General features: G+C 39.2%; 1 protein-coding gene across 6 annotated transcripts in view; it reads left to right on the top strand.

Annotated features, from left to right (window-relative positions):
• SMAD2 (SMAD family member 2) overlaps positions 1-12,649 on the top strand; it is a 49,650-nt gene that overhangs the window by 23,743 nt on the left and 13,258 nt on the right. For 4 of the 6 annotated variants that reach the window (XM_079330361.1, XM_079330365.1, XM_079330364.1 and 1 more), the window contains exons 3-5: positions 9,324-9,413; positions 10,532-10,725; positions 11,200-11,334. In XM_079330361.1, the coding sequence (XP_079186487.1) occupies positions 9,324-9,413; positions 10,532-10,725; positions 11,200-11,334 (419 nt within the window). The remainder of the gene's footprint in view (positions 1-9,323; positions 9,414-10,531; positions 10,726-11,199; positions 11,335-12,649) is intronic. The other 2 variants (XM_079330363.1, XM_079330362.1) reach the window with 1 other exon arrangement.

Genomic DNA, 12,649 nt, shown 5'->3' with positions numbered 1-12,649 from the left:
TGAGAGAAAAATAAAGGTAGCACTGGTTGTTGTTCACTGTTTTATTCTGTCTGACAGCACTGGGCTAGCATGTCAGGATTTGGAAGAAGGGAGGATAATAAAGTACTTTGAAGAGCCTTATATCTGTATTTTTGCCTATGTAGGCAGTCTGTTGCACATGTGACCAGGAAGAAGAAAAAGTAATAGAAGCATATACTGTTCATCAAGATCACTTGTTGGCCTGGCACTCAGCAGAACTAGAGAAAACTAACTGCTGGCCCTGGAACAGGCACTGGGCAGCTCAAATGTTGGGCTCTGACAGTATCTTTTGTACATCATGTTCCACTTTTGTGTCCCCTGTGGACATCCTTGAAGTTTTAATCTGAAGTAAATGGAGTTATTCAATGACTTTTTTTCTTTTCCCACAGTGTTAGAGAGGTTAATTGCATCCTGTACCTCCTGCTTTTCTGGCTATTTTGATGTGTTAATTTTTTTAGCATACATCCATTTATAAGGAAGGTTATTATGTCATTTTCCTAGGTTCAGATGCTTCATTTTGTATTTGATGTAATGGTTTTGAATATACTTTATAAAATTCTATGTAAACTTTATTCGTAAAAGCATTCTGAAAGATGAGAGGTTGTGTAATGGTTCCTGATTTATATTCCACTAAATATGCACATGCATAAAATGTATCTTTCTTGGCTGTAGTGTGTCCTGAATGTGCATGTGGGGTGCAGGGAGTCAGGGAGATAAGTTAGTGCTACATTTTTCAGCAAGTAATATTTGTATTCTGCTTGAAGCATGAAGGCCTGCTTTTGGATTCTGGGGAAAGAGGAAAAAATTTTTATTTTAATTAATTTTTTTTTTTTTTTTAGTAACTACGTAAGGTCAGTTGCTTAAATAAGTAAATCTGAGGGGTTAGAGACACTTGAGGAAGCACTCCTGGTTCTGGGTGCTCACTGCCCAGCCCACAATTTTACTCTTATTTTGTTGAGTTTGTGCTGACAGACCAATCTGTGCTTTCAGTTCTGCAATAAGATTCAGTCTAGGGCTTTGTAAGACATTACTTAATATCCTTTTCCTAGACTTCCCAGGATCTGTTTCTCCTTTGAAGAATGGGAGATTCTGGTGGCAAACTACCTATAACCACCTAAACTATCCACCTACAGTTATGTGTAAATGCATGCAAATATTAATTTCCTCTGGTTGCTAGTATTGCCCTTTAACAGAACTTTTCTAGGGGCCTGCTTTCCTCCCCCAGAGTCTGTCACAGAATCATCTCCATGGAAGAATCTTTTTCCACCTCCTCTTAAAGGTGAGAGCCACCACAAAGTGGTGTAGATAATTTTCAAAAAGAATTCATACCTGTGATTTTAATTGGCATTGGTTAACTTATTAGCTCATCCCTCTAGCAGGTGATTGGAAGATAAATCATTATTTCATACTGAACTACTGAATCTTCGTGTTTTCTGTTGCAAGATGATGAGATCAGGACCTCTGTAACTTGATGTCATTGACAAGCAGGAGTGAACTGCTGTAGCTTTGAGTCATTCCATTTGATAGGTGTGTGTGTGTCTGATTCTGTACACTTAAGTGAGCAGATGACATCATGTCACTGGAATATGGATGCTGGGGATGCAAGTGAAAACATTGATCCATTCTGCAGGGATGCAAAATAATTCAAAGGAGTAGTATGGTAGATATGTCAAGAAAGGAACTTAGCATTCATGTCCTTATTGCAGGTTGTTTTAATCCTTCCTAAGTGAGCATAGTGCAAGTAACCTTTCCCCTGTCACTCCCAGGATGGAGGAAAAAAACTCAAGGAAGATGCATTTCAGCATTTCATTGAGGCACTTAGGTCAACCAGACTGCATTTTAGAGTGTGTTTGTTCAGGCTGTTGGCTACACAGCCAGCTGTGGTGCTACTTGGAAAGACAGGTAATATAGTTAGCATTGCTCCTCTCTGGTTTGTAGGCATTTTAGGCTGTAATAGGGAAAAGTGCTAATAGTCAGTATACAGAAAGGACTATGAAGTCAAAATATAAAAGTAGCTACATGTATTTTCATTTGAAAACTGTGATCAGGCGGGTTAGGTAGGAACTGTCTGTGCTGAGTATGGTACTCATGTATGTATGTAAACCAGTGAAATTTTTAAATTGTTGACTTATTTTAAACACTATTACACCTAAGCCTTTCAATTCAGTCTTTCCTGTTACTGGAGACTTTGAGAATTTCTGAATTAGCTCCAAAGGCTTGGTGTATCTCCGTAGCTGTTCTTGAATCTCAGTTGGATCAGGAAGAAAGCAGCTGGTATGAGGGGAAGGATTCTGTTCTTCTTTACATCAATTCACTGGTCCTTTTCTCAAAGGTAGGATCAGTGATGTGTAATGGGTAATGTATTCACAGGAGTTCAGCTTTAGTGTAGCCAATCCTGTGATAAATTGGAGGCCAAGTCAGTGTTGTGGTGTTCTGTCTTGATTTCCAGCTCACTACATTGCTCTGAAGTCTTGGATCTAAGACATTACAAAACAAATTGTTAAAAAAAAAAAAAATCAAAGGTACAGGTATTGTATACAAGCTACAGACCTCAAGTTTTCAGACTTTAACCTGTTTTCTCAGGTAGATTTTACAGAGACAGCCATGAGCAATGCTAAAGCATTGGCATTGCCCACTTGTTACGGGAAAATGGGCTTCCATATGTCTGCTGGCCATTTCTTACTGGTCTAACTCCAGTTTGGGTAGCTTGGTGTAGCTCTTGAAGCAAATTTTCTGCCTCTTTCCTGCCTATTTGACAAAATAGCAGTCAAAGCTGTAAGCCTAGTAAATGTTATGCTGGTATAAAGGTGCCTGTGTCCTTATATAAATAACTTCTCTAATTCAAGTAAAAATCTGATCATTGTAATTGCTGCATTCTTGTTTAGTCATTGACTAAAAACAGAGTGAAAACCAGCATCAGGCTCACTTCTGTAGGGAAGCTTGCAGGAGAAATCTAGAGTTGGAAACGTGTCTTTGATTCTCATCTCCCATTTTATAACAGGTAAATGAAATACTGATTGCTGAAATTATTTTTCATTTCAGCCACAGCTCCAGCACTAAAAATGCCCCAGAAGATGTAGGGGCAGACAAATTAGATGCAGTGGGAGAAAGGTTCATGATTATAAGATGCAGGAAAAAGGCAAATGGGGAAGATTGCCTTGAACATGAACTTGGCAGACTTGTTAGCGGCTGCAGATTCTGAAAGATGTGAAAGATTCAGGAAGGATAATAGGTGCTTGGTGTAATACTTCACAAATAACCAAATTAAATGCCCAAGACTGTAATGTTTCTTGTATAATGTGGGCTTTGACTAGCACAGTGCTCTTTGCATTTCAGGTTTTATTTGTCATATTTGTAGTGCTGCCACTTTAGGTAAAGTGGAGGCTGCCGACTGAACTCAGTGCTCCTTTAGAGCTTTTCCACCTTTCAAGACTTTGAAGAAAAGATACGTAACTGCAGTTATATATGAATTGTGACAATATTTTTAACTTCTTCTATTTTCTGGTACTTCATATGTAAATATCTTTGAAGTGGTTCTGCCTATTTCATCCAATGTTGTACTTGTTGCAAACACTTCATTTAGTACGAAAAGTACCTTGAGCACTCAATTGCCAACATTGTAAATAATGGTAGGGTAGTTATTTTTTCATTCTGTTTCTCAGTTAAAATTGGTAATAAATTCATAGTAGCAACAACCTGTAGTATATCTAGATCAACCCAGGCAGTGTGTGATAGTTTTGCTGCACACAGGATACTGATTAAAACTCTGCTGGTTTCAGGTTTTTCACCTACAGCCTCAAATAAACAACATGTCTGTAAAAATGGGTATTGTTGACAAGATCTGTCACCTTTATCCCTGTTTTTATCTCCTACTTTGCAAATGCTCTTGGGAAAGTGCAGGGATGCCTTGGAGTGTGTGCAGTGCTATGTGTAGACACCATCTTGTTCATGCTAAAGCCATGAATATCTGGACAATACTTGCATGTATTTCCTTAGATCTGCAAATCAGTACCTCTGGCTTTTAACTGTGTTGAGAAACTGATCCTAATTAAGCAGCCTATGTTGAGTACCAATAGGCTTTAATAGTTGGCATCTCCACATGAGTGCAGGGATTGTGGATTGATCTGTGTATATACATCTCCAACTGCTGATGTTTCTAGTGTAGAATTACTGCTGCTGCAAGCCAAGATGCAAATGTCTTTCTATATTCATTGAGATGAGGTTGTGCTGTCACAGGTTGCTTTGTCCTTTTCTTCTGCTGTGTTCTTTACCACCTAATCATATCAAATACAAGAACTTGGTTTTGGGCAGTGTGTTCCAGTTGATAAAAGGTCCATGTGTATTTTTGGACTCGTGGAGATCAGTACAGTGCATTTCTTTAAATTATTTCATTCATGTAAGGGTTTTTTTTTGTTGTTATGGACATTGATAGGGACATTATTCCTCTGGCAGACACACACTACATTATAGCAATTTTATTGCTTACTCATGAGTGTAGCAGAAATTGTTTGTCAGTGTTCATTTGTCATGGGCAAATCAAAAATTTATCTGTATTTACACCAGGACTTGATAGTCCAGTTTTTGTAGCAGACTTACCTTTAACTGTTACTCCACAAAGTATCATCTGTGACATGTAGATAAGGCAATACAAGTACTTCCAGATTATCCTCAATAGTTGGAATTTTTCTGTGTCCGCATTTTTCTTACGTATGTCAGTGTTTTCTGTCTTACTGAATAAAGGCAGTCAGTTTTGGCATTTTGTCTGAGAATTGTGAAGCCTTGCTACAGCTCATTGCTGTGTAGGTAACTTCTTGCCCAGAGTACAGGTTTTTTGGAACTGAGATTTTCCTGTTAAAGGAAATGATGAAATGGAAGAATGAAGGCATACTGTGTGCTGTTGCATGCTGATAGCTACATTAAAAATTCTTCTTGCCAGAATTGCACAGTATCATGTGAGATGAATGCTCCTTGTAAGCAGATAAAAAGTGAGGTTGAAACACCAGCTCTTACAACCCTTTCCCTTCAGGGAAGAGTTCTGATTGAAGCAGCTTTGATTCCACTGTGTATAAAACTTGTCTGATTCTTTTTTTTTACCACATCAGTTCTCTGGTCAGTCCTAAAGAGTCCCAAACTCCAGTTGTCCCACGTTTAGTGTGCAGCAGTTTAACCACCTACCTGCTAGATTTGGACTTTCCCTAAAAATGCCTGGGTCTCAAAGAGCAGTTCTTATTCCTTGCAAATATTTTTTCCGCATTTCTCTTTTCTCTAGGAAATAGTTTTCTCTCATTAGACCTCAGCATCACCTGGGAAACTGAGCCAAATTCGTGCTTTATATCCCTGAAGTCCCGTAGAATAAATTCACTTACTTGTGGGATCTGCAAAAGTAGCAATATGCTATTCAAGCATGGAGTGCTAAAGGCCAAAGAACATGTGATTTGCTATTGGGAGCTACTGTTGAGAAGTGTTGAAAAGATAAAAAAACCAGCTTTTGTTTTGTTGACTAAATGTTGTCTTGTTTCTGTCAACAAATTGTTTGAGAACAGCAGTGAAAATACTCTTTGGAGTGTCCAGGAGAGAGGGAGTACATTGTCTTTGGCTTTGTGTTTTGAAGTATATTTAAACACTGTTTGCACAGAAAAGATACGACACAGGAGCCTAATTATATTTTGAAAACAATGATAGCTTACCGATGGTACAGTGTACAGCAAGTTCAAAACCAAACTCCCTTGTTTGGTAAAATACAAAGCCTGAAGTGTGCTTCCAGACTTCAGCTTGAGTGCTTCCTGAAGGTGAAACGGTGATGCGTCTTGGCTGCCTCCCTCCTAATAAATTAAACGTGCCTGGGAACACTCCCAGGCTTTGTCCCACTGGCTTAGGACTGCCTTGTCCATGCTCTTCAACCCTTAGCTAGCAGAGCAGGGGAGCTGCATCTGAATTGTCCAGTGTGAGTGAGTCCCGATGGTGTGCGACTCTCAAACCTGGGAATTGTGTGGGAGAACAGTAATTGGCACAGCCTGGTGCTGGGGAATGTCCTAGCTGCTTTCTAGCATACATGATTGTGTTCCAGGGCCCGGGAGTATTTCCAGACAAGGCTTGACTTATGAGTGCAGATGTTAGTACTTGAGTCTCCTGAAACCTAAGACACGGGAAGGACTCTTTGTGTCACACAGGGTTTTGAATGCTTCAGATAGGTAGATTGAGAAGCAAGTGATTCCTGCAGTAATTCTGCACTACTAAAAATCTGCAGCTCCTGTCTTAGTTTCAGATGGTTTTAGTGGTGGTTGAAACATCTTTCAGAATTCAGTCACCTTTCCAGCACCTCCTTTCAGGGATGAGTAGACATGCCTGCCCTCTGTCAGGTGATGGCTTGTGTATGAATGAACATACTGTGGCCTTTCATGGAAGTACTGCGTGTGAAGTACGGTTTTAGGGTTGTGAGGAATTTAGTTTTGATCTGATGTGCGTGTGTGTGAATTTTAAGAGCCTTGATTTATTGCCTGGGTGATGTGTGAGGGGACGATCTTGCACTTTGTAGCCAATGGATCTTTTATGTCAGCAGGAAATAGAGAAACCTCTTCATTTCTTTAGACATTTCTTCCAGCAAACAGTAAAAGCTTTGTTGAGCTGACTTATATGGAATGATTTCCTGCAGACTCTTTCTCCTGTGTTTGGTTGTGCATTATTGGAGTTTAAGTGTAGTCCTGGTGTAGATAAAACAGTAAAACACTAATACTAATCCCAGCTCTAAGCAGATATGCATCCCAGAAGGCAGCATGCTGTGTAAACCGATGACTTTGGAGCAGTTTTGCTGCTCTGGCTGATCACTTTTCTGTGCCTCCTGGCTTGTCCTCTCTCTGTGGTGTTTTGAGCTTCATTCCAAGCTATGGTTCTGTCACACAGTCCGCTTCAGGGTACTGTTTGTCTTTCTTTAGGTTGTGGAATATGCTGTCAGATTTGAATATTTATAGAGACAAGAGGTTAGCAGTATAAAATTCTGTTCATCTTGTTCTGTCATGGGCCATGAAATTTTGCTTTTGCATGGGCTGTATTAAAAGCCTTGTGAACCAAATCCGTGGCATGTCATGCTTACACCAGTTATGCACCCCACAATTTTGGGAATGTGTAATCTGTGTGACAGCATCAATTTTTGAGCACTCCTTTGTATGAAGGATCCATTGCTCAAAGGTAATGAGCTGTCAGAGCTCACTGTGTCAATTAATATGCAGCAGGCTTTGTGTCTGCTGATTGTTCTCCTAATTGCATGTACAGGATGATCTGTTTCAGCAGCAGTAGTGGTGCATATTTAAGGACACAGTACAGTGCAGAATTGCTGCCTGGCTCCCACAGGCTACCTGCGTGTCTTCAGGGCAACTACTTCAATCCTTGCCAAACTTCTGGTGGCCCACAGTTCTGATTGCATCTTAGGAGGATGGAAAAGAGGCTGCAGCCCCTGCTGATGCAGCCATGGGCAGGATCCCTCTTTGCCCACCTGCTCTGGAGAGCTGTGATGCTGCCCGAGTCCAACGTGGATGCAACTGGTTCAGGATGGTTGGCTTTTCTGAAGAGCTGGATCTGTGCCAGAGAATGGGCCTTCATCTCTGGCTCTCTGCTGCTCTCTACTAGGCAAAGTCATCTAGTACAATATTTTACTTGTACCTATAATCAGTAATATACCAATAGGCTTTCTTTTATTTAATATATCTTTTTTTTGTGATAAAAGACTGTTGCCACCCACAGTTACATTCTCCTTCTTTGTAGTGCTCATGTAACTACAGCGAATAGAAGTGATTTCACTGAAAATAACTCAAAACATGTATTTTCAGGCATGTTTGTTCTGGTTAGATAGCCAATTTATTAACTCGAGTTGCTTCTTGCTGGCATGCACATTTCAGCCTCACTGGGATGGCATTAGAAATGAGGTGTGTGGTAGAGGCAAGGAGGAAGCAAGACCTCTTCAGCAGCTGCCAACACTTAGGTTTTATTAAAAGTAACTGTGGAATTGAGGTAGTTGTCAGTCCTGAAAGTGGCTTCAAGTCCAGTGGTGTGCTGTCTTTTGTTTTGTAACATTAATTAATTTTCCATGTGTAATGAGAAGAAATAAAAACACCAACACCTCACTTTTCTTAAGCACTCAATCCAAACTGGACTGCATTGGCTAAACTTGGTAATTTAAATTTCAGTCACGGCACATTTAAAATCAGAAGTTTGGTGACCTTGGATTCTTCCTGTTGCAACTTTTCAGAGGCTGTTAATTTTAAAGGTAATGTAGCAGCCAGCCAGATTACAGGCTGCATAATTAGGAAGCAGAGATTCAAGTTGCTTGTGAATTAAATTCTCTTCATTTCTGAGGTGCAAGGTCTAGCTGTATTTTACTTACATAAAATAAACTGTGTGTTTTCAGTGGTCACTGAGCAAGTATGTTACGGAACTGAGCTTCATTTATGCTTCTGAAAGTTTGCTGCCTGTTTAGAATCCTGTGCTGCTTTCTTGCTTTGTTTAAATCTGCCTGTGCTTTAGTTTGTGTCTATGAATGTTCCTTTATCTCTCCTATTGTGGTCTGTTCCTTGAACCAGTTTGTGAAGGCTTAGTTGTCTTTCCTTTTCTCCTGCTTGATTATGCAATTAAAGCTGTTATGTGACAGTTGAATCCTAAGGTACTACACTGTAAAACTGTTAAACATTCTGTTTTGTATACTGTATGAAAGAATATTTAGCAGTTTAATCAAGGAGAGTATGGAAAACAGTTAAGTATCAGCTATAATGTGTTTTTCTTCAGAGTCTGAATTTCTGTTTTTTCAGAATAGCAGCAAATTAGTGTGCATGGAAAATGAGATTATTGTTGAAGAGGTGGTATTTGAACTTTAGATTGTGATGTTCAGTTTTGGATACCCATGGCCTTTGTTTGAAGTCTTAGGGCAGTTTATGTTTAGAATCAAACAAAAACAAAAAAAAAACCCCAACCCAGAAACTACCTTTTAAAATTGAATTTTGTAAAGAACTAGGCTGAGGAAGTTTTGCCTGTTTTAAGAAACATTGCAACTGTGTCAATTACTTAAAACCTGAGAACTTGTTCACCTTTAAAAACATTTATCATTTACCTTGAATCACTTGTTCCATTTTGATAGCCTCCTTCATATAGAAAATATAGCATGAGATGTCAGTTTAAATGCCAGTCTAACAGTGCTCTATCTTCTATGTGAAAGGAAGTATTCTGTACATTTTTCCATGTTTGACATCATGGTGTTTTGAATAACCATGTTCCATATTCATATCAATTTTTTGTTTTTGTTTTCAATTTATGCACAGCACTTGCTCTGAAATTTGGGGACTGAGTACACCAAACACGATAGATCAGTGGGATACAACAGGCCTTTACAGCTTCTCTGAACAAACCAGGTGAATATTCTGCCCTCTCGCATCATAAAAATCTTGTGGGAGGGATTGGCTTTGGAGGGTCTGTAATGGGATGCTTTAGCCATAAAATAGACTAAAATGATTCCTAGACCTCTCATGGTACAGCATTTTGAAGTATTTCCTTGCCAGTGTAGAAATCAGTGTGTTCACAGCTGATGTTTTGACCAATGAAACTCTTAATTCTACAATTACTCCTTTTTCATGCCAGTGCTATTGAAATAATGGGAAGACTTGTTAAATGCAAGCTCTAATGTGGTATTTATATTAACAAAATTGGAAAACTTAATTCTTCAGACCTAATCTTACAGAGTGTTTAAACTGCTTTGTATGCCACAAGCTTTCAGTTAAATCTTGCTAATTGGCTCAGATACGAGCTACTAAAGAGTTGTTTTTAAATTCTTCAGTACTTAATGGTGGGCAAATTCTAAACAGGGTCTTTATTTTTTCATGTCACATTACTTGATTTGTGTATTGAGGTTTGTCTCCCATCCCATAACAATCATAAACATCTGCATTTGTGTAAGCATATGCAGTCTGTCTTAAAACTAGCAAAACATTTTCAGCTGGTAGCAAGGCAGATGAAGTGAAGAAGATAAACTGTACAGCCCTTACAAGATGTGCATTCATGTTTTTTGCATTGCAGTTATACTGCCATGTGGATCACTTGGGCAGCTGACTGCTTATAGGCTTATTTGCAGTCCTGTGGGAGTTCTTATGCTTAAAACCATAAAGCATCCATGCCACAGCAAAGCCTTGAGATGCCTTTAGCAGTGGAAGGGACCATTAAGTGTATGATTTTATTTTTAACAACTGTCTTCTGCATTTAAAGATATATGAAGCAATCATTCTAAATACTTGGTTGGATGTAAGTGGCTTTTAATGAACTCTAAATTCACTGGCAATAATTTGAGCAGCTCAAAAATAAGTTGACATTGCTCGATACGATCATTTTCATTGCGTTTGAAGCCTTTTAAGTAGAGTATAAATGTCACTAGCAGAGTCAATGCACTGAATTCTGAGAATGAGCCACCCGTGTGTGTCCTCTGTTGCTGGAGAGTTGGAGGCAGTCTGTAAATGCTTCTCACCATCTTTCCCTGCAGATCTCTGGATGGCCGTCTGCAGGTGTCTCACCGCAAGGGACTGCCCCACGTCATTTACTGCCGCCTCTGGCGCTGGCCAGACCTTCACAGCCACCATGAACTTAAGGCAATTGAAAACTGTGAATATGCTTTTAATCTTAAAAAGGATGAAGTATGTGTAAACCCTTACCACTACCAGAGAGTGGAGACACCAGGTAGGAGGACTGCTTCTGACTTTGTGTGGCAGCGTCTGTTTGTTCAGCATAAGGTTTTAAATGAAAAATAAGAGAAAGGTGGTGCCTTCTCCTGATAGAAGTACAAGATTCTTTTTGAGATCATATCCCTTGGAAATTTTTAATAGTAAAGTTACCAAAAAATCTTTACAAATGTGTTTGTAAACACTTCCAGGACTGCTTGCAGTTTCCAGCTGGCCAGGTGCAGTTCATACTGAATAAGACAAAGTTGATTTACCTTTGCTAATGTGTGTGGAATAGTCTTATTTAAGGCACCTCAGGAATCCCATCTCTTCCAGTAACTAGCTGTGCAAATGTAGTATTAGCAGTGCTGAGTTTCAGAATATTTCAAAATACCTGAAGAAACTCTTAGATGTTTTAGATTTTTTTTTTTCCTTTTAGCTCACAAAATAATGTATTTTGATTACCAATGATTTGTGAATTTTGCCTTTCCAGTCTTGCCTCCCGTGCTCGTGCCGCGCCACACTGAGATCCTAACGGAGCTGCCACCTCTGGATGACTATACCCATTCCATTCCTGAGAACACTAACTTTCCAGCTGGGATTGAACCACAGAGCAATTACATACCAGGTATTTTCTTGACTCCCACTGTGGGCAGTGTGTTCTGACATTGTGCCACTGGAACAAAGATGGTCATTTCATCCTTGTAAGTGATCAAATTAATTGAAATATGCACCACTAAATTAGATTTAGTTGATTTTGTGTATTAATTCCAGTGGAAATTCCTAAACACTGTTGTTTGCAGAACATGATCCTGCATGAAACCATATTGCTGTCATTTCACAATAGCTTACTTGGTTTCAGTAGCTTATTTTATATTCAGAGTACTAATAAGTGCAAAGTAGGTCTTCACCTTATGCTTTAAGCCTCTTTCACAAACATACAGGGATTGCCAAATGCTGTGCATTGAAGATTGAGTAATAAACTGATGCTCAATCTCATCCTAGGTAAAAACTTCTACGTTGCAAAGCAGTGACTTAAGAAGTGTCTTGATCTGTATTCACATAATAGTGGTCTGCTTTAGCTTTTTGTTACTGTTGTGTGCATACTGTTTTGCCTTTTTAGTACGAAAGAACAACCTAACAACATTTAAGTGTTAAAGAATTTCTCCTCCCCCTCTTTTCGCCTTTTTCCACCCCAAAACAAACAACAATGCTAATCTGCTGCACCCAAAACCCTGTTACCCTCACTGAAGCATAAAATCAGTGACCTTTGTTTCCTGCCCCAGCTTCCTGTTTCCTATCTCTTCAGGAAGTCGCCCAGAGTGTAAAACCAAGTAAAGCTGAAGTTTGCTCATAAATGTTTAATGCATTTATGTTACAAATAAGCTGAGAATTCACATCTGGAGTGTCTGAAAGAATGAGATGACTGCCCCAAACAAAACTCAATGTTCAGTGTACAAATTGTATGTAATGGTCTTAAGCGGAATACTGCTTGTGTTGTCTTTAAACATATCCAAGAATTGAAATAGCATTAAACAATCAATTAATTTGGCCTTTCTGTTTAATTTTTGGCCACATCTGCTGCCACCTTTACAGGGCAATTTAAGGTGCTAGAAGCTGGTGTTACTTTCTTAACTCATGTATACTTTTTTCACTCAAACTTTGAGGGCTTTTGATAACATTTGCAAGCAGCTTAATGGAAAGTCACCATCTGCAAATCCAGTGCTATGGAAATGAGTTAAAGTAGTTATTTGCAGGAAGTTTGCTCAAGGTGATTGTAGGAATTCACATGATCTTTAAATGTTTATGCAGATAACCACACCTCCTTCTCTTTGTCACTGACACCCTCCTCTTGTGCTCATCTTATTATTTGACCTGGCTGACTTAATCTGGACTGCTTGATTGGGTTCTGATAAGCCTTGTGTGCCTTGACAGGCTCTTCA

This window comes from Erithacus rubecula (assembly GCF_903797595.1).
Source record: "Erithacus rubecula genome assembly, chromosome: Z".
Classification (NCBI taxonomy): Eukaryota; Metazoa; Chordata; class Aves; order Passeriformes; family Muscicapidae; genus Erithacus; species Erithacus rubecula.
The sequence above is the reverse complement of the archived record's forward strand: the minus strand, read 5'-3'. Positions and strand labels throughout refer to the sequence as shown.